The sequence below is a fragment of the Liolophura sinensis genome, chromosome 8, assembly GCF_032854445.1.
Source record: "Liolophura sinensis isolate JHLJ2023 chromosome 8, CUHK_Ljap_v2, whole genome shotgun sequence".
NCBI classification, from domain to species: Eukaryota; Metazoa; Mollusca; class Polyplacophora; order Chitonida; family Chitonidae; genus Liolophura; species Liolophura sinensis.
In genome coordinates this window covers 48,053,738-48,076,333 of record NC_088302.1, presented here as the reverse complement: position 1 = coordinate 48,076,333, position 22,596 = coordinate 48,053,738, and the positions used below count along the sequence as shown (strand labels likewise).

The 22,596-nt window shown below is 44.9% G+C and overlaps 1 protein-coding gene across 1 annotated transcript in view; it reads right to left on the bottom strand.

The window, feature by feature from the left end:
* Positions 1-20,656, bottom strand: part of LOC135473617 (sodium- and chloride-dependent glycine transporter 2-like) — a 29,703-nt gene extending 9,047 nt beyond the window's left edge. Inside the window, exons 1-10 of the mRNA XM_064753477.1 lie at positions 20,523-20,656; positions 20,079-20,269; positions 17,441-17,572; positions 16,206-16,326; positions 14,685-14,817; positions 13,790-13,924; positions 13,385-13,488; positions 10,017-10,141; positions 9,375-9,487; positions 8,607-8,738 (exon numbers count right to left, since the gene is read on the bottom strand). Coding sequence (XP_064609547.1) covers positions 8,607-8,738; positions 9,375-9,487; positions 10,017-10,141; positions 13,385-13,488; positions 13,790-13,924; positions 14,685-14,817; positions 16,206-16,326; positions 17,441-17,572; positions 20,079-20,250 — 1,167 coding nt within the window. The 5' untranslated portion in view covers positions 20,251-20,269; positions 20,523-20,656. The remainder of the gene's footprint in view (positions 1-8,606; positions 8,739-9,374; positions 9,488-10,016; positions 10,142-13,384; positions 13,489-13,789; positions 13,925-14,684; positions 14,818-16,205; positions 16,327-17,440; positions 17,573-20,078; positions 20,270-20,522) is intronic.
* Between the last annotated feature and the right edge of the window lie 1,940 nt (positions 20,657-22,596).

Below are 22,596 nucleotides of genomic sequence, written 5' to 3'. Positions count from 1 at the left end.
ATTCTTCGCAGGGCCGTCATTCGTAGAATCCGCTGTCACCCCCTCTGCTTCCTTCGGGCCTTCCGGATTCGTTGTACTCATATTCCTCTTTATCATACGGCTGATTTCTAGGACAGCAGTGGTGTTGGAATGAGCAGTGCTCAGCAGTGGTCAGCGCCATGGTTAACGGTGCTAAGTACTTACCATAGCAGTAGTATATTCAGCAGCCAGCACTGCTAAGCGCCTGTTCAACAAATGGGTCGGTGGCGAGCTGTGCCATGAGCATTGGTCGATTCTCGGGTGGGATTAATAGGAGCCAGCTGGCCGCCCTTACATATGATCTCAAGAACATACCTCCGAGACCGTTAACCATCCGCGCACCGAACTTAGCCTCGTACCGGGAGTACAGCCTTTCAACGTCTTCGTCGCTCATGGCGTCGATCTCAGCGGCTGTTACGTCTTTTCCCAGATATCGCTTAGCCTGCCCACCCACCGCAAGTGCCGCCAGCATATCCCTGAGCAGCCGTGCATCATCTTGTTGGCTGGGGTCGGGCTGTTGGCTTCGGCCGGGCTGTTGGCTTCGGCCGGGCTCCTCCTCTGCGCCCAGAATCTCGTCTATTATAAGCTCGTCGGTATCCATGCTTCATTGGAAAGGGGCGATTACGTCTAATATATAATCTTAGATGTGCCGGGCGTATCAGTCATTAGCAGGATCTTAGAATGCGGATAGTTCTTGAGCTTCTGTCGAACCTCTGCCTTTTCGCTCTCGGCCTCGATGATGTGGTTCTCCTCCAGGCATTCGTTGAACGAGTGCCGATCTTTGCAGTGGAATAAAGCCACCCACCTTGTCTGCTCGCGAAAGTCTTTCAGGACGGTATTGTATTTCTGAGTGAGGACCCAGACGCTTTGCTTTGCATGACGGCCCGAGAAAGCCATGAATGACAGCATTTTTTGTTTCTTCTTCATCGCCTCCAACGCGCTATAATCATCGATGATGTATAGGGTGGTCTCCCCCTCGAACAATCTGTAGAAAGCTGTCAGACAGTTGTTCAGCCGCTCGCCGGGGTCAAAACAATAGACCTCAGGGCCAGACAGTATCCATCGCCGCCGGTACGCCTCGTTATGCTTAAGAGTGGGGCACAGGATCACAATGTAATGAAAGAAACCGCGGAAAGGGCCCTCAAGCAGGTCCAGCACGAAGACTCTTTTGCCGCAGTTCGTCTGCCCACAGATAATCGCGAAGTGGGCGTCATCAATAAAGCGCGCTAACGAATCTACCATTCTGGGTGTACAGTTTTGCGTCCATGATCACATAGAGATATACGTTCAACACGACGGGATCTTCTTTCTCTTTTGTCACCTGTATCGTAATCCACTCGCTGGCGTTCAGAACACGCCTCCCACTGCCATGCAGCTCGTCATCGTCGCTTGGCCGAAGGTCAAGCCAGAAGGCGTTCTTGTGCGTGAAGAACTCTTCCAGGGAGACGTTTGCCAGTCCTAAGTCATTATGACCCTGGCCACCTCAGGGTCCCGCTTCCGTAGGGGTGAGCTGGCGAAGAACTTCTGGACCTCGCCCCATTGCTGGTACGCCCGCATGCCCTGGCTGTACGGCTGATTGGGGACCCCTTCTATTGTGACTTCTACTTTGGTGATCTTCGGGTTGTAGAAGGATTCCGACCTCCTCCTCCACGGGGTTCCTTTAGTCTCAAACAGCATGATGATGCCCTTCATTGCTCTTGCGGGCGTGTTCAGGTTTATGTTCCAGAGAGTATCAGACTTGTCCTTCACAAACTTTCGGTGGCGGAAGACGCGATCATACAGTATGGAGACGCCCCCGGCAAACTGGGTGCGGATCTGTCTAGAAAGCTCCTCTTCGGTGACCATATCGAACTCCAGGCTGATGTAATCGATGGTGTAAGTCGCGTCGGCATTGTCTGTTGTCTGGATGACCCGGTCGTAATCGTTAAAAGTCAGTTCGTACTCCAGTCGGTCGGCCAAGGCACTCTGGTAGAATGGCATGTGGCTATCTAGAAGCTCAAAGTCTAGCGGGATTTGGAACCGGCTGCCAAAGGCGCATGCGATGGCTTTTTCTTCAGCATCGTCGTCACTTGCGTCCTCCGCTCCGACTCGAAGTTTAAGCATGTTTTCGCTGCCGATGCTTTGGTAGGCCGCATTCTGCCGTTCGTTTTTGGTCAGCCATAAGTCGCTGTAGCAATGAAACACATCAGAGTCGTCGATGGACATTACCTCATTCCCGCTGATTCTGATCGTGGTTTTCTTGACTACTGCGCGTCCGAAATTCCCGACCACTGTAGCGTTCGGGTCGGATGAATTGATCGTGATCGAGAAGGCCAAGCGCACGGAACGGGGCACAATGACGTCATTTGCGCCGAGGTTGGGGAAGCGGACCAAGAGTTGTTGATTCTGGTCGATCTCACTCGGGTTGTTGGTAACGGCCAAGGACTGCCGTACACCTTGTACCCCGAGAGGCTTACGGGGTGTTCTGAAGGGGTTTAACCTGCGTCCGTATGCATCCATTGTTGTATTGAAGGCATACCTTGCAATGTTCAATACGAAGATTATGGCAGACATTGACATTGGTGACCAGGCGTTCGACGACGCCCAAGAGGACAACAACATCGACGACGAGCAGACCACTCTCCCTGCGGGTGGTGATGTTCCCGAGCAACAAAGCCGGGGTGCGGCCGCCAGAAACCTTCAACGAGAGCTGACGCAGGCCGCCGTGAATGATGATTACGATGCCTTGGCGAAGGCGGATCCCAGCCTTACCCCCCTCTTTCGCAATTACACGAAGTTTGAGCGAGTCTGCGACTCGTGGCCCACCCCAATCTGGACATCATCAACAAAAAAAACAGGTGAACAGCTAGCCCTCTCAACAGTCGCCAATAAAGGAGGGGTTAATGTTGTTAGGGGGGAAGGGGGGCTGGGCTTTATAGACTGGAAAAGAAGAGAACAGCCATCATTTCCTCCAGCAGCAGTCGCAGCCCTTGAGACTGCGAGTTCAGAACTCGGTGCCGTGGCCGCCGAGGCAGATATCATGGAGCTGAAGGATTTAAACCAACCAGCGAAAAAGGCCGCTGATGCTGTCCACATAATGGAAACAAGCTTGACGGATAGTGAGGTCGAGCGGCCTCTTTCAACGATAAACGACCCTCCTCTTCCCATGCGAGAACTTCTGGGGCTTGACAAGGCACTGCAGACCTCGGAAGGCGAACACGCGAATAACCTCGCCAAGCTGTCAAGTCTCGCTAAGGACATCGCAAAACAAAAACAGAATTTGGAGGAAGCCCCCTGATGAATTCTCCCGGCACCGGATCGCAGACCGGATAAGGAATCTCGAGGACGAGAGGGAGGCCCGGCTTGAAGCAGCCTCTTTAACGGGCGAAGCCCTGCGCACGCAAATACGCCGAATCAAGCAGACGATCGATCGCATCCTACACAAGGATACCACTCAGGCCGAGCGCGTCCACACCCTCTTCCGGGAGCAGGGAATAACCGTGGTCTCCATTCTCACGGCAATTGGGATGTCGATCTCGACACTGGGGCTAGCGATAAAGTTGGCGCTGACTGGCGGGTTCGGCGCGGGCATCCAGCCAACGCCACCTCCATCCGACGGGCATGGTCGTAAAGAATGGGTGAAAAAGCATATCCAGTTCCTGGCGCACGCCCTTGGCAAGCTCGCTGGGAAGGCTGCCGCTGCGATTCCGGGTATTATTGGCAGTATCGTGTCCTGGCTACTGAACCTTCTCGGGAATGCGGCTGGGTGGCCGGCCGATAATGTCTGGGCTCTAGTCGTCGCAGTAGGTGGTCTAATGCTCATGGCTGTTCGCAAGTATTTAATGCATAGTCCACAGCAGCAGTAAGCCGATACCAACTCCACCGACGACGATGGTTGTCTTCTCCGCATCGTGATTCTTCTGGTTTGGAAATAGGGGTTCTTGTTTGCCTCCGGCGGCTGCAACATGCTGAACGTGCGCGGTGGGTGGTGGGGCGCTTTCTTGTTGCTCAACGATCCCGTGTGAAGGTGCGCGCTTGTGCAAAGTGGGCGGCACTTTAGCGTTTACACCGTCATTAGCGCCTAGCTTCTGGTCCTCGTGGCCACGACGATTTTGTTGTTGTAGTTCGCCACATGGCCGATCTGCAGAAGCATGTTGCTGGGGGCCATATATAGGCCTATGCCATACACAAAGTCTACAGCCCTCCCAGCATACTGTAGCACGTCCTGGTAGCGTTTGATTGCAGACGGAAGCTCAGTCGGAGAGGAAATGGCGACTTCAACGTTCGCGGCAAACTGTTTTTGCGCGTCGAAGACTGTGCCCGTGCCTAGAATACGCGCCCTTGTTTGCGCTTGGGCGCCTAAAACAGCCCACACGTATGTCCGGATGGAATCGTTTTGGCGCTCTACGCCCGGCTGCGTGAATCCTTGGGATTTGTCGACAATGAACGACGCCCAAGCCTCCTCGGCGTCCTGCTCGATGTAGTCGACGTGGAGCGCTGTAGGCTTTCTAGAGAACGACATCCTGCTCGGGTCGAAGGTCTCATCGCCAATGGGTCTGTAGCCCGTTCTCGTGACATAGTAATATGCCACTTCGAGGCCGTGATTCACCCCCCTGCGCCTCCAGTCTGTGTGCGCGGCTCCCTACAAATCCTCTCATAGGCCCTCTCGTCGTAGGGGTTTTTGAATGTCGCCCACGCTCTGTCTTGCGGCAGGGGGGCCTGGATCTCTTCCAAGATCCGCCTAACTTGGTAATACACATGGAACGTGTACAGGGCCCTTATTCGTTTTTCGGGGGCGAGAAGATGGTCTTTTGCAGATACGCCACAGCCCGTGGTTGCGCACAAGACCGCGAAGTTCACTTGGTTCTGCCAGAATTGCATAGGATTGGTGTTCCAGGCCCGAACAATTTCATTGTCGGTTATCTTTGGCAGCCGGTACTTGGCCAACACATCTGTGAACTGGACTGGAAACGCCTTCTTTACATCGATGTAGATGAAAGACGCGTGAGCTGCTCTGCGTGGGTTTGGATACTATGAAATGCCCCGGCCTTGTAAGTGGCCTCTCTATTGAACCTGTAAACCTCGCTGTCCATCGTGGCTAAGATGTTCATCACATTGACTGATATTCTAAATGGGGCACAGCACACGCTGCCTCATGCCCTTAAAAACCTCGACGGCCGCCTTAAAACCGCTCTTCGCTAGATAACATTCTACCCGGCCTGGGTGAGAATCCCCTCCGGAGTGGGCTTCTTGCTTGAGGGCAAACGTGTTGAAGTGCCGACGGGCTACTACAAAGTTTGTACGCTGGACAAGGACATATTCCGCCCGTATGGGGTTTCTCTGGGATTGAATGAAGCCACGGGCCGCTTAGTCCTTACCTAGAAATGCCTTCATAATACTCCAAGAGCTTGCCCCCATCTTGGGGTTCTCCGACGGGATGACACCCATAGGGGGGGGGGGGGCTGTGGAGGGTGAAAAGCTACCTAGCTTGCTCTCACACAAAGAAGTCTTCGTGCATTTAGATGAACTGAGCACCTCAGAAAACGTGAGAATAACCTCAGATTTTAGTGGCGGTTCCACACTACTTAAAGCCATCGCCGTGACTGGTGAAGGGATTAACTGCGGGAAGACGGTTTCAATTCCCAACCCACAGTACAAAGCCTTGCGCGCCGACTATATAACGCACTTGACCGTGGCGCTTTTAGACAAAGACGGCAAGTGTATGAGTGTAGGGTACCTCAGTGCTACCCTAGAAATACAATAAGTATGGTGGACGCAGCCAGTCCCAGGTCTGCGTGCCTGTCTTTAAGCGACTTGGCAGATGTGTCGGAGTTCGAACTTCCAGGCCAGGGGGGTAAAATCTACGCCTTCCAGTTTCAAAGTGGCAAGTACAACCGCAAAAAGATTGCGGGGGCGGGGGGGCAAGCAGAACCTGTCACGTTTGCTTCCCTTGAAGATGTCTCATCCACTGCAGAGCAAGAGCGCAGGTCGCCGTCTGAGGTGATTGAAGAACAAAAACTCTCTTTAATTCGCTTTGAAGACCACTTTGTTCCACCGATTGGTTGATAGATGTGAAGGTGACCCCGATGTCGCTCCAGGCCACTGGGGTCGATGTGAAAAAAGTTTTCAACTCCGGAGCCTCTTTCGTGTCGTACGTACCAACCAGCGCCTGTCATATACCTATGGAAGGAGGAGGTTACTTCACACTAACTGCGGCGCCGGGTGTAGAGACCGTGCGTCTTGGCGCGCAAACCGTGTCTATGGCCATACTACGAATAAACCCTGGATCTATACTCATCTTCAACATCATACTTGGCACGGCCTCTCAGCGCCGTTCCTCCATGATTACCGGGTTGAAACTAAAGTGGCCTGCAGAGCACGATGAAAAGGAGCTCAGACTTATGATCAAATTACCGGCCCAGGGCGACCCAGTCATCCGGAGCTCTCTCGGGGATATATGGGTTTTTGCAGGGGGCGTTTTCAATCTCGATGAAATCTATTTAGAGTCCAGTATAAGACTTCGCCGCTTTCGTGTTAGTAGTCCCGAGGACGATTTAGAGTATACCGACGTTATTGATTCGTAGGACGGACAATATGGGACGACTGTACCCGGCGATCACGGATGAAAACCCCTTGCCGCCGGAGGGCGCGGCGCCGACGATTACGGATGACCATCCCTTGGCCCCGACCGCGCCGACGATTATGGTTGAAAAACCCTTGGCCCCGACCGCGCCGCCGGGGAGCGTGGCGCACGCCCATCTTCTGCAGTATATCAGTGAAATACAGAATCAGCTTGAATCTGAGCGAGATCTCCGTCGAGCCTTGTAGAAAAAGTACCGGCGCGGTGTCTTAGCCGCCGAGGCCCTTGATTCGGCCATGCTCACGGCCGGTTTGGGACTAGGGGTTGCAGGTGTGGGACTACTCACAACAATAATTGCAGCCCCTGCTGTCTTGGCCATGGAAGCTGCGGCCCTAGCTTGCGGTGTCTTAAATATCGCCGGAAAATTCGTTAGCCGCCGACTTCACGCAAAGACCAAGAAACATAACGATATACGGCTGCTGGCTTGAGGCCAAACTTAACAGCATCCGTACGCAGGCGTCTAGGGCATTATCCGATGGTGTTATTTCAGACGTAAAGTTCAGACAAATCGTCCAGGAGCTCAAGAACTACTCTGATCTGAAGCAGGAGATACGCGCCAAGTCTCGTACGGTATTCAACGCCGTAGAGAGCGATGAAACCACGAAAAAACAGCTTATAGATGGCGGCCGAAAACTAGCTCGGCAAGAGCTGAAAAACGCTCTTTCCGAATGATGTTCAGGGGAGGTGCCCAGGGGGGAACTTGTTTGGAACCAGGGCAACCTCCCATGCTATGTCTAGAGAGCCCCGGGGGTAAAAAAATCTGCCCAGTATGGGGCTCGAGCCCATGGTCCAAAAAAGTATAAGGCCTGGTTTATAGCTCAATCTGCTACCAATTAATCATTACCCTAACGGTGGGCTCCGGATTTTTGCTTTAGCGACCCACCGTTAGGGGGGTTAATTGGCGCTGACACATCCCACCACCATTGGGCCATCTACAACACCCCTTGGTAAGGTCTCTCTGCCTCCGAAACTGTCGGAAGTTGCAGAGATTCCTTAGAAGTGCGTAGAGCCCGGCGCTATATGCAGGTAATGTATTCATATACTACATATACAGGAGACCAAATCCGGATTTGAGCTAGCAAACATCCCTTTATATACGCAGTATATGAATACACCCCTTACATACAGTGCCTTTCCCACCTCTGTCAGCCGACTTAGCTATATCCCAGACCCACAAAACATAGGCTAAATTGGAAGGACTTTTCCGCATAAACACAATATCTCCAATCCTCCTAAAAATGCTGGATCTTATCGAACAAGGCACGCTGAAAAAGACTGTTACATTTATTTTTCATAAAAACCCGTAATTTAAGCCCTATCCTGGGGAGAAAATCAGCTGAATCACCCTGTTGTGCAACAAATCCAGCCTACATATAGGCTGTGCGCCTTATCTGTTCAATGCCAACTAGGTCGCCTCATATCAATGTGTGTGTGTGTAGGCTAGACTTGAAAATAAGCGTGTACGCCTTGGCTGGGGAAGCGCCCAAGGAGGGGGGGGGGGGGCAGAACCCCTATTCCCTATACTACTCATGGACGAAGGGACCTGCATAGCGTAATTCCTATTTCTGTAATAACGCCAAGTTGTCTACGGAGATAGATTACTATTGCAAGCTCCCCGAAGAAGACAAGATGGTGGTCATTCTGGATTTATCTTAGAAGCTAAATTAATGACAAAATTATGAGGTGTGCTAGGCACTTTCCACTCTTTTATCCCAGTGTCTGTCTCGTCACATTCTTAAGTCACCGGTTTCTTTCACATGGCGCATTCCATGGCCTCGAAAGAACTTCAGAATGAAAGTTCATTTATAGAGTTTCCAAGCACGTCAGAACAAATTGACGTTTCTGTTCAGATTTGCTCCCATCCCTCTTCTGAAATAATTATAAGGCTAAATTGTGCGTTGTCACTTCTTTTAAATTACATCGTTTCGCTTGTTTTATCTTTAAACATAGATTAGCAATTACGGCATACCTGGGTTATAAAAATGAGTCCCAATAGATTGCCTCCCACGCACGCCGCCAGACAGACGAGTACCTTGTGTTTCCCCAGAGTACCGGGGTAGAGATCGCATAGGCCGCTGGTCAGTGTTTTGAAGGCCCCAAACTGAAAAAACAGGTGCGTCAGAAAAGGTGGGGAAAATACAGTCGGTACAGACACACAGCAAAGTGTGAGGTTAAAGGTTTTTCGGAAAAGAACAATGTTGCTGGCCCCGTACCCGTACTGCATATAACCTGCCATTACATATTTCTTGATGTATCTGTAGATATTTCTTAAGACAATCATGATAAACTTTGAATAGCATTTAGTTAAGACAGTTTCACAAAAGGTTTGGGGCTTCTTTTTATGACGCCGGAATCCAAAAAAATTCAACAACTTAAGACTCGAAGAGAAATTCTATTTAAATGTACAAGTGGTTGGATTTTAAAAATGCGAAAAGAAGGCCAGAGGTTAGACAGTGTATGTGATTATACAAATAGCTTACTACTGATATAACTGCTGGTGGCATATATATATATATATATATATATGGTGTTCGTTTTTTTTGTTGGCAAGCAACATTTCACATGATTAAGCACACCTATACATGTAAATTCTTCGACAATTTAGAGCTAATATAAAAAAAAATGGGCTTTTCCAAATAATTTGTCATTGAAAGCATGTAAAAATATTCGAAAGTTGTAGTGTTCATCCGTGAACTATACTTAATGAATACAACTATATTCTTGGTGAACCGTTTACCTGAGAGTCCACGGCCAGCAGAATACAGGTGAGGAAGAAGAGAACTGTCCAGAGCTGGGGTAAGGGCAGTAACGAGGCCGTGTGAGGGTATGTGATGAAAATCAAGCCAGGTCCTGTGAGGAGGAAGGATGACAAACTAGTTCAAGGGAGACTACTTTCACAGAAACTGAATCTCGTGTAAGCTATTTCAACTACGTTGACGGCATTTGGTTATTTTCCCTCTGTGTGTGTGGGGAAAATAAATCGTGTGACCTTTGTGAGAAAACACCCACCGTGAAATAAGAATATACGAAAAAAGTACAAGCTGTGCTAGCATTCTAATTTTGGGGTAATATTTTCAAAAGGAAAAGCTGCAATGGGAAAAAGATTGAACAAAGCTAGGAGCGAGGTAAAAATGCATAAACAAAACAAGAGAGAATAACAAATCACAGTAAACTTTAAAAACAATTAAGACGGGATATGATCAGATTAAACAAGGGACTGATTCGTCTGCTACATCCTGTCGACTTTATGGAAAAATAACGAATGGCTGAGATGAGAAAACAAAGCAAGGCCCTACACAAGATAAAAATGAATCATTCCAAAAACAGAGTAATGTGGTACAGAATCTATCTGTCAATTATAATCTTGTTCGTGGTTTACCTGAATTCCGTATTTCAGAGACAGGAATGCCAGTTTCGTAAGCCATGTAACCGAGGATAGTGAACAGGGCGAAGCCGCAGTAAATCCCTGCCAGTAAATCTGCTATGCTGATGATAATTGAGTTTCTAAAACATATAATGGTATATCAACCAGAGTTGGTTTTACATGGTGTGTTATTTATTTTATTTATTTATTTATTTATTTATTTATTTATTTATTTATTTATTTATTTATTTATTTATTTGTTGTTGTACGCCGTGCTCAAAAATATTTCACGTACACGACAGCAGTGTGGCTCAGCTAGATCAGATGGCCATCCGTTAATTCGATCTTCTGGCCACAAGATCACGAAGCAGTCTTCGACTTATGTTTAGTCTTTTAATCGGTATTATTTCTGAACTTTGAAATGCTAATTTTCAATTTTGTCATCATAGTATAAAACAGATGTTATCATTTTAAAATAAAACTTCCTAACGTTAGTCAAACATTAGCATAGTAAACCATTTTGAAAATAATATTACATATAAAAGAGTAGAGGGCAGAAAATGAATCCAGAGCAGTGACGACTGTATAATAGTTGGCAAATGGTGAAGTACCGCCTCTTGTCAGTTTACCTCAGTTATCATTTTATTCAAACTTTTCAGGTAAATACTTAAACGTTAGCAAATTACACACCCCTTTGCATCATGGCTTAAGCAGAGTTGGGGAAAATGAAAACAGTGATGCAGTGATGTTAATGGCAATATATTAAACGTTACTGGTCTAGAAATATTCAGAATGCACATTTAATATACAACGACATTAAAACAATACAAAGGGACCAACCTAACTAGCCCTGACTGAGACAAGTTTGAGTTCTCAGCTGCCTGCATGATAGACGAAGAACTTTCTCAAACTGCATGTGGAATGGGGGAGGAACGCATTAAAGAATACTAGTCTTCCTCACCCGGCGATGAATTGAATCCGGTAAGACCAATGAGGCCTTGTCCTTTCAAACCCACTAAAACGGATTTCGAATTGACGCTCTCCTCCTCACGCAGGTAAACATACTTACATAGCAGGAAGCCTCTCGAGGGAACATCTGGCTTTAATTGTAGTTGTCCAAAAATTGACAATTTTTGAATGAAAATATTGTACACGGTACTCAGTATGTCACGTGATTTATGATCGGAAGAAAAGTGGAGGAGCCCCGGAAAACACCGATGTTTCTCAAACATCTTCTAATCTTCACCATAGGCTTTTGATGTAGAATTGTATCAATTGGGAAAACCATAACGCCAAAAGAACTGCTATTAGGCAAATCGGACAGTTCGCTTATCGAAGTTTTCAGATTTCATAATTTCTGAAATATAAAGTAGGCTGCGATACTGATTAAAAGAATTTAATTCGAATAATGATTACGTGCAATACGTTGTAAGTTTTTCTTCACTTCAATGCGCTTTTCAAAGTTTGTTTTCAAATGATTTACAGCGTCCCCTCATCGACGCAAAGAAAGTGCAACTGGGCCGCAGAGATATTTAGGAAATGGCAATGGGATAGGAAAAATTTCGCTAAATTTGAAAATAGCATTAGAACTACTATACCCTACATTCTGAAAATGACCAAAGACGAGATATGTTACAGCGTTTCTCGCTTCCTGTGTGAAATTCGAAAAGAAAATGGTGAAGAATATCCGACTTCAACCCTCTATGACCTTCTGATAACCATTCAATTCTATACTTAATTAAACTTAAAGGTCTTCAAATTGTTACAAGATGAGGCCTTCCTGCAACTGAAAAATACTTTGGATCATCTCATGAACGCGTCAAGGAAGGAATATCTGTCAGAAATCGTAAAGCCCAAGTCCTTTCCCTGAGCGAACAGGAACTGCTGTGGAGACGTTTACTCGGCATGGACACTCCCAGGAAGTTAGTGGACACCTTTCTGTATCTATTAGGGCTGAACTTCGCACATCGCGCTGGGGCAGAACACTAAAACCTCCGCTGAAACAACAGTCAGCTATATATTATGGCCGATTTCAATGGACTTTTGTTAAGATACAATGAAGACACCTCTAAAGCCAATCAAGGAGGATTGAAGCCTCGGAAAATTAAACGCAAAATCGTCTATGATTACGTTGATAGAACAAACTTGGACCGCTGCATATAGTCTCACTGGAGGCTTACTCGAGGCACTGGCAAGTAATTGCACACCTTTTTAGAATCTGATGCAATGGTTTGAAAATAGTCAGGTGGGTTTTTCGTGACCATGAACAAAACAGAATTTCCGTATTCTCTCTGCCAGCCTTTAGCTGCTCCTTTTCTATAATACGCGCCTACGGGCCATGGCTTGTTGGATGGCGTTTCGGTCTGCAGATCGGCCTGTCGTGGATCGTTGTCTCGGTTAGGAGCAGAGAATTTTCACATTCCACCACAGGCAGTTCAGTGATTGTAGAATCTTGTAGAACTGTGAAAACGGGATTGGAATAGTTGCAGACCACCTGATCTCCATCGCCGTATGTACATGTGGGAAAGTTGTCAGTTTTTACCAAAGCTCGGCTGTTTTAACCTGGTTTCTTGTAGGGGGTTCTTCCACCCACTCATTAATACAGATCCGTCGTCATATGTGGAATACTCTTTGAGTACGGCGTAAAAAAAACGAATGCGTCGGGCAATCCGTCTTTAATATGCTGCGTTGATATTCATCTCGCTTCCTTGCTCCAACTTCTCAGTGCTGAGCGCCAAGCGATACAGAAAAAAGTGCCATTTTTTAAGTTTTTGGTTGACCCCATCCGTGTTTGATCCCGGGGTCTCCATAAGGCCACCGAAGTGGTCACATTTTCGGAAAATGTAGCCTACACATACAGTACATGACCGACGTAAGTGTTGAGAGAGTCTTTATGATACGTATATATTTTGGCAAAAATCTTCAGGACACATCTGCCTCGTCACCTGACAGTGCATGTACACATGCTAATATTATGTTGTCGTTCTTCTATGTGCATGCCACTCATTCGTCACTTACGTTTTAGAAACTAGTTACCGTAATTAATCGCTTATATTAAAACTGATTTAAATGAAGGCGAGTTTTATGTTTATGAAAAGGGAACTAGAAACACTCAAAATTTATTAGTGTTGCCGTTTACACAACAATTAGAAAGTATACTTCCAACATGAGTTGTCCCAATATATTTGAAATTCTCAGAGGTTCTGTTTGTATACTTTCTATAGCCTATTTTATTCGTAATTGGTTATATTCGTGTTTCACATAAGTAAGCCAACCCGTGAAATGAGGGAATCCGCTCCTGACCCACGTGACAATACAATGAAATGAAGTCAGATGCTATGCCTAATCCATTCACGTTATCGTTAGGGCTATTGTAGACTCACATTAGACTCTTGTCATGGAATCTGTTATAGCTGCCGAGTGTAGTGACTGCCCCATATCCGTTACCCAGGCTGTAAAACCCGTAAATAAACCCTTCCATCCACACCTAAAAACAGAAGTCAGAATAAGCTATGTCTTGTCGGCTAAGAATCGGGGGTTGGTGTAATCGGATTCGTGCATGGAAAATCTTAATTTTGATGTGTTTTTGAACTTACAACTCTTTCTATGCCATTTAGGATCACTGTTTTCCTCTTGTATACCTTTACATCTTTTATTAATTCTCTTCTCTGTTTCTGTGGTTGAAATAGACGTGACTAACTTCAAATGTTAAGGCCGATAATTGCAGGACATCAAGGCCGCTACTCACAGTTTCCTCCAAACATCGACAAAACAGATCCTTTACTTACCTGGTAGGATTTGAGCCTGTCCCAATCAGGGGTCACGTAGAAGAGGACCCCGTCCAGAGACCCCGGCAGCAGCGAGGCACGGATCAGCAGTATGGTGAGGAGAATAAAAGGTGCCGGAGCTGTGATGTAGACCGCCTGCAGGAGAGACACGGACTGACCGATGACCGATTGAATGGTTGATGGATGGATGGATGGATGGATGGATGGATGCACGGTAAGGACAGATTAATCAATTAAGTAATGTGGTGGATGGGTAATTGGATGGACGGACGGGTTGAAGAATAGAGAGATTTATTGACCCACTGATTAATTGATAAGTTGACTGATCGGTTTGATGATGGACGGACGGGTTGATGGATGGACGGGTTGAAGAATAGACAGATTTATTGACCCATTGATTAATTGATACGTTGATTGATCGGTTTGATGATAGACGGACGGGTTGATGGATGGACGGGTTGAAGAATAGACAGATTTATTGACCCATTGATTAATTGATACGTTGATTGATGGACGGATGGGTTGATGGATGGACGAGTTGAAGAATAGACAGATTTATTGACCCACTGATTAATTGATAAGTTGATTGATCGGTTGGATGATGGACGGACGGGTTGATGGATGGACGGGTTGAAGAATGGAGAGATTTATTGACCCACTGATTAATTGATACGTTGATTGATCGGCTGGATGATGGACGGACGGGTTGATGGATGGACGGGTTGAAGAATGGAGAGATTTATTGACCCATTGATTAATTGATACGTTGATTGATCGGTTGGATGATAGATGGACGGGTTGACGGACTTATTGTTTGATTGGATTTATCATGTGAATTTTTTTTGCTGATATATCAGGATATTGATTAATTTACATGGTAAAATGTTTGACTTACAATCCTTGAAGAGAAGACTCCTTTACAGAGACAGATGAAGACAAGGGTCCACGAGATAGTCACAGCCAGCGCCAGTTCCCACTTCAATGTGCCCATAAACTCAAATCCACGCGAGAGGTCCAGTACGTTGTACCTTCAAACGAAAAGATACGGTTAGAATGACAGATGTAAATATTTTCACATTTAGCAAGCTTCAAGCATGGAGTTTTTTATCGTTTTGTCGGCTGCGTGCAAAAAACGGTAACAAATTTCCGAAGTGAATAAAATAAGCTTAAACTGGACCTTGAAACATGAGACAAAGTAATTACGCGCAAATTTTGCAGAAAAAGTTTATTTTCCTGATAACTGTCAGACATTTGGCTCTGATGCTATGAAACAGAAATTTTGTTCTCATGTAATTGTTTTGTCTGCTTTCGCCTTTGGTTCATAACGCCCTTTTCAGAATTCAACATTACTTCGTTCATTTCATGGCGATTTTCCAGTGTAGCAAGCCAACCCCAGTGCCGGTGCATCTATAGGGGGGCCTCACTGAAAGACAACGCTTTAGACGCCACATATATGTACAATGACACCGGGCCCAACATCTTGTCCTATCACCTTGTACTGACTGATAATGAAAAAAAAAATACGCAGATTGCAGATTCTGTAATATTTTAAAGTAATATTTTATTTATTTATATTTTTTTATTCGTGTTTTACGTTGTACTCAAGAATATTTCTCTTACAAGACGGTCGCCAGCATTATTGGTGGGAGGAAACCGGGCAGACCCCGGAGGAAACCCACGGCCATCCGCAGAATGCTGGCAGACCTTCCCACTTACCGCCGGAAAGGAGGCCAGCATGAGCTGGATTGGAACTCTAAGCGATCGCATTGGTAAGAGGCTGCTGGGTCATTACGTTGCGCTTGCGCGCTATTTAGGGTTTATTATAGCTGATCATGTAAATGCATAAATAGTGGAAAATTGAACGCCCCTCGCTTCATGGCTTAAGCAGAATTAGGTAAAAAAAATATGCAGTGATGCTAATTACAATTTATTCCACTTTACTGGTCTAGAATTACCCTAACTTCTGTGTTGTCATCATATTAAACATGAAATAACATTAAAACAATATAAAGGGACCGGATCTCGGGGATGCCTAGTCCCCTAGTATAATCCTGATTTATGCAGGAATAACCAAAGCAGTGATGACAGTGTGATCATTGGCAAATGGGTTACCCTACATTTAATCGGTGAAATATGATCTCTTGTCAATTTAGCTCAGGTAGCCATATATCAGACCGGACTCGGGAATGAACGTGGGCCTCACGGTTACAAGACGCACATGTGTATAGGCCTATAGCTTATGTTCTATTACAGCGTGAGCGGTATTCTCAGCCTTACGTCCAAAACTCCTCTGTGGCAAGCATGCTGGCTCTTCCCCCGGTGGTATTCATGATGCGGTTAGACGAGGCGTTAACGTTGATCGTTCCGTTAACGTCCCATATCCGGTATGCATCCTCAGTGTTCCATTCATGCCCACACGTGGTTCCATGGAGGTGTAGGCCGGAAACACATGACGCAGTAGTATAGGGTCCAGGCGATCAACGTGTTATAATAGACAGAAAACACGGTAGACAACAGAACCATGGAAATACCCACACCTGCCAAAATATAAACTCATTTTCACAGTAGTATAGGCTAAGCACTAAATATTTGACACATAGCATGTGTATTTGTATACGCCAAACATTAGACACACAATAGGTGTATTTGTATACGCCAAACATAAGTTCTCACGTAGGTGCATCGTGTTATACTTCCTGGTTATTCCCATGTCGAGAAGAATCGCTGATGAATTATGCCCTTCTGTTATAAACTTGAGGAGGATCGCTGATGAACTATGCCCTTCTGTTATAAACTTGAGGAGGATCGCTGATGAATTATGCCCTTCTGTCATAAACTTGAGAAGAATTGCTGATGAACTATGCCCTACTGTTATAAACTCGAGCGTAAAGCGTTCCATATTTTTAGGGGCCTCCGTGGCTCAGTCGGTTACGGCCTCTCCGGCCGTAAGTGGAAAGGTCTGTCAGCAAACTGCCGATGGTCTCGGGTTTCCCCCGGGCTCTGCCCGGTTTCCACCCACCATAATGCTGGCCGCCGTCGTATAAGTGAAATATTCTTGAGTATGGCGTAAAACACCAATCAAATAAATAAATAAAATAAATATAAACTCGAGGAGAATCGCTGATGAACTATGCCCTTCTGTTATAAACTTGAGGAGAATCGCTGATGAACTATGCCCTTCTGTTATAAACGAACGCTAGATCATTGGGGAACATTTTCCGCCTAAAATGACAGCCAAAGCTGTAAAGGATATTTTGTTCATTGCTACCTTTACGATGATGATTTGTGGGTAAACTGGTGACGTACACATGTATTATAAGAGAACATTGTTTAAACCAGCTTGGACCCGAGTCGCCATTGCGCAGGAAAGGTTACCTCATTGCATATGATAATTTGCAAAGCCTTATTGGTTCCTTTATTTGTACAAATTTCTGCTCAAAGTTAAAAACTAGTCTGATAACTTTTTTATATGACCTTTATAAATAATATGGTGTCATTCATCGGCTTAAGAGAAATTTACAACAAAGTAACTTGACTGGAGCAGCTGGTACCTCAACGTTAGTGTTGGGGGGTGGGGGGAAGAACATGTTAGACATTTTGGTAAAGGATGTCCCGCTTTGTCAACCAAAGCGCAAGGCCAATTACACATACCTTGAAACAACGGACTCATTTTCCAGAATCTAAGAGGGCTCATTGAGAAGTATTGCCCAATGCAGCTCTCAAGGAAAAATAGAGGAATGCCACATACAACAATGAAAATGGCACTGACGATAAGAAAGGCTCCTGTAACAAAATTCCATAAAAGATGCATTAGGTATAACAGTCTTCTCAGCAAATATGAAGTAACTAACAGTAATGTATTTCTAAACATAAGTCCTTCTGTGTAGGCCACATCCACAGGTATCTAAGCCTCTCAATACAACGTTGTTTCCGATGTGAATGCGACCGTGATATTGGCGTAGGAGTTGGAAAGTGCGCCTGGAAGATACGTCAGGAACGTCGTACGATCAAAATAAGTAATAGGTGCTGACTGCTTTTTGGCCAGTGGGAACCAAGAAATCAAAAACAAAGTCTTATGGGTACTCCATGGTCGATGTGATTAGCATGCCAGAGCGGCGCAGTGACCGAGGAGCGGTTGTGGTAAGGTGTGGCAGAAACCTTCACATGATCATGGGTTTCGTTCGGGCTCTGCCTGTTTTTCCTCCCACCATAAATCTGGCCGCTGTTGTTTAAGTGAAATATTCTTAAGTGCGGGGTAAACCACCAATCAAATAAATACATGTAAATAAATTTATCTGACTTTTTTATGTGATTATATCTTGTAGAAAATTTAATGTGGTAAAAACAAACATTACATGTATACAGTCTTGCGGCACCGACTTTTTGATGTGTATACATGTAGGCCCGATATACTTGTCACGTAAGTAAAGTACCTTCAATGGAACGAAGTAAAGAGTAAAGGAGTAAATAAAAGACACCTTGCAACTAGATGCGAAATCGTCCCTCGGGTTGACTGCCAACCTGCTGACACTGACAGATCATCTGTGAATTGACACAAAGGCTTCTGCTGTATGCGCTTGAACTTGTTACGCAACAGGTGTAGCCGATCAGATAGGCTAACCTAAGCTATTTGTTGCTCGCCATCAGAGTGAGTGAGTGCTTTGGGTTTAACGTCGTACTCAACAATTTTTCAGTCATATGACGACGAAGGATATCCTCTTCATGCTGAACGCCAAGTGAAGATTTCCACCGCTCTTTTATCTAGTGCTGCTTCACTGAGACGACTTACCGAGGGCAAGTAAGCCGCACTGCCCGAGCCATTATACTGATACGAGTCAACGAGTCGTTGCACTATCCCCTTCGTGCTGAACGTCAAGCGAGGAAGTTACAACTTCCTCTTTTCTTAGGTGTGACTCGACCCAGGGTTGATCCTGGATCTACCACTCCCAAATCGGACGCTTGCTTGCCATCAGTTTATTATAATAATATCCCATTCCGTTATAATGTTGTTATTTGAAATAGCTTTTGTCTTACAAATTTTACCGTCGATGCACAACGGTGTCTTTAATAGACATTTATTACGAAGATAAACTGATAAACAGGTGCTCCCTTTCCTTCAGTGCAACTGGAAGAGAGGGTGTATGTATGCATGCTTGGGGTTTAACGTCGTACTTAGCATTTTTTCAATCATCGGACGACGAAGAGTCATTAGGTGTGTGTACATATACTGTGTCTTCTTGTGGCAGGGCAAGTTCATGCCAAAGCACTGCCGCCACTGTAGCATTATGCCTAAGACACCAAACACGACACCCCACCCAGTCACATTGTACTGACACCGGGCCAACCAGCCATGTTCCTTGCTCTGACCTCTCACTGCTGAGCGTCACCCGAGGCAGTAAAGAGAGGCTATTAGTTAAAGTAAACAGCGTTAAGCTTTAATTGGAAGATTACTATATATAGCCCGTATAGATTTACAATAATATATTTAAACTTACCTAACATATAACTTGACAATGTATGAAGAAATATAAAAAAATTCTTGTATGGTTCAACTTAATCGCACCTCTAATACCTCACTTTGTTAAGTACTAAAACAAGTACGCAATTACAGGAATTGAACTTTTTGATCTGTGCAACACAACGGTTAAAAAAGCACGCGTGTTAGCACACCAAGTGGAGAAAGTGGTATAACCTATGAAATATTATGTTGAATAATATTCTGTTAAATACAGAGTTCCTCTGAGCTTCCACATTATGTTTTTTTCTTTCGCTTTATAACAATATGATCGGGTGAGCCAACCCAATACTTCGTTATAGATTACTACTCCTAGCTATACATCAAACATGTGGAAATGATTTGAGTTCACATGATCACATGATATTTATTATGAAGGGAATTCCCGCAGGAAAATGCCTTAAAACAGCAAAATCTACTTTTTATAATACTTTTGTCTTTTGATAAAACAGAAAATATAAATCGCATCACTCCAATTTTTCCCACACATGTTCTTCAGTAATTGTACTTCGTATTAAAGTAAGTTCTACTCGTGTTTCTGCATGAAAAAAATTACACCTCACTGCTGCACCAGCCATTTCCTATCCAGTTGCAAGGTGTCCCTTCTTTATACTCCGGTCAGCGGGCTGTATATCACAGACATACTGTCGAGTTGTCATGTTTGTGGAGGTTATCTATATGGGGCTGCCTGATCGAGCTAAACATGTGTGACAACCTTGCCATATATATATATATATATATATGTATAAGTAAGTACCGCGTGAACAAACTCACCACCTCCATTTCTCATGACGACGTGTGGGAATTTCCACAGAGCTCCCACGCCAACAGAAAAGCCTAAACACGACATCATGAATTCCAGGGAGTTGTGCCATTTCCCTCTTTCACTGGTATCCTTCCTCGTGTCTTTTTTATCCTTCGCTATGGCTTCCATATCCTGCGCCATGTTGATGCGCTGTGGGTTCCTGTGTATTAAACGGAACAGGTCAAACATAAATCAGAGCATGCATTAATGGGCACCCAGCAATGGATAATGGTCGTATAGTTCACGGTCCAGGTCACTTAACACATCCCCATGCCCCAGGGTGTAGTGTACAAAAGATCAAAACGTCTTCCACAACAGGGTGTTGAACAAAAGGCGAAGAGTTGCGATGGAACGCAACTTATGATCTAACACACATACATTTCATTTTGTTAATACAAATAAATAAAATCCACCTAGAATGTGCGTTGAACACCAGCCTGCGGCAATCACTGCTACACACACTTATCTCTTCACATTATGTATAGACATACAAAAGCAGTATGCATAAAGCAGTGTCAGTTAACTAGCACTGCCGAAAAAAAAATTGAAATGTTAGCTGTAATGTTTATTCAACAGGCCTATCACCAGGAATTTCATACAGTCCGTTTTAAGGCAGCAGAAAGTGAACAATTGTTATCGAATAAGTGTTTCCTAATTCTTGATAGTGTGAGGAAAGCCCCCTCGCTGCAGCAGGACATAAGCTTGAGGGATCTATATGCTTAAAAACAGACATTCCTGACGCCAGACGTCAACCAAAATGGAATGTTTTATGCCAATGAAATGAAATCAGTAGCCAAATACAATGCTGATTCATAAGATGTCGATAATCAAAACATGTATCCCAGTTGCGCTTTGATTGCATCTGATACTGATCACGAGAATCCATAAAAATCAGAAAAAAAGTATTTTGAGAATTGTAAATCTTATCAAAGAGAAAGAAATAATCTAAAATCTAAATTTTTTGAATGGTCTTTCAAGGGGTCAAGTTTATGGATGAAGAAACCGAACAGAATCTGTAAGAAACTACGCCACCTTGTTAGATACCGGGAAAACTTAACTTTAAACCGCATGCAGGCTATCCAGGGTGAGCTAGACTCTAATGCTTAACACAATTGATATATGGCTAGCGGTCTTAAAGAAGAACCCCGGCGCTGGATGTTCCAAACTACGCATAGATGGTTTGGATACCCCCTAATCGATTCCGATCGTTTAAAACGTCAAAAACGTGGGGAAAGTGATAGGATTTGGTGATCAGAAAATCTACTCCCCTACGATCGAGCCCCCGTTGGCTTTGTGACGTCGCATAGGTATATTCCCTGCAGGCTTGACAGAGGCATTACTTATGGATAACAACTCCTGGATTTATTGTGTTGGTGACGTTTCCATGTAGGTTCTTACATCGTTATCAAACCATATGAACATACAGAGATACAAGACAACATATATACAGTAAGAGAGTGAGTGGTGTCAAAAACAGGCAACAATGTAACATAGATATTAACTTCAGGGTTAATGGCTTCAGGGTTTAAGGCGATCACTGTCTAATCTGATGAGGTCATTGTAGGCGCTCGGTAGGTGGTACCCGCTGTCTCGGTTAAGCTGAGGATTGTGTCGTCGGATCAGGCGTTTGAGGCTTCTCCACGTGCACAACACACACAACAGGAGACAATCGTTATACTTTTCCAACCAATTGTCGCTTGTAACTGTAGTAACACAACACAATGTTCTGTAAAGTTACATACTGCAGGGCACTATAGGTCACTCTGTGGTTCAGGTCGACCCGTCACAATCATGTACAACCTGTTTACATCACAATTAAACTCATAACTGGCGTTGTACAAGTTTGTTTTCAACCGTTTTAATCCTTTGTAAAGACAGAGGAAGAGAAAGTCGGTTTGGATATATCATGCACGTGTTCAGTTACAAAAAAGGAATCATCTCTAAACAAACTTTTAACAACTCATGCATTTCAACAAACACATCTCATGATGTTCACGCACACATATTTATCGCCTTGGGACGACCCTATAGTCCTTAAACATGAACTACAATTCTCCACAAAGACTTAATTTGCAGTATGCGTTCATTGATTACATCGATTACAGTTACATTTACGTTGAAGAAACAAGTTCTTCTTCACTTCTGGCATCTATATAGGATACCATTTATACAAGATGGCGTCTTGCTTTAAAGGATCTATGCGCACCTGTTGGTAACATCTACAATCAGTGCACACGAATTACAATGAGAACCAATATAGCCCTCGTCTCCAGCACATCTCCAGATTATCCTTGTACAAACAAGTCGACATGTAGAAATTATTAGGCAGTGATCATTGAAAATGTCGATCCTTCTTATCTACCTGACCGTCTATAGCCCAGGAGGTACATCTTACCTGAACATTTATATATGTAGAATGAGGACAAAGGTACCGTATATATGATATTCAATGCTCATATGCAGGTAGAGACCATGTTGTCAGGTTTT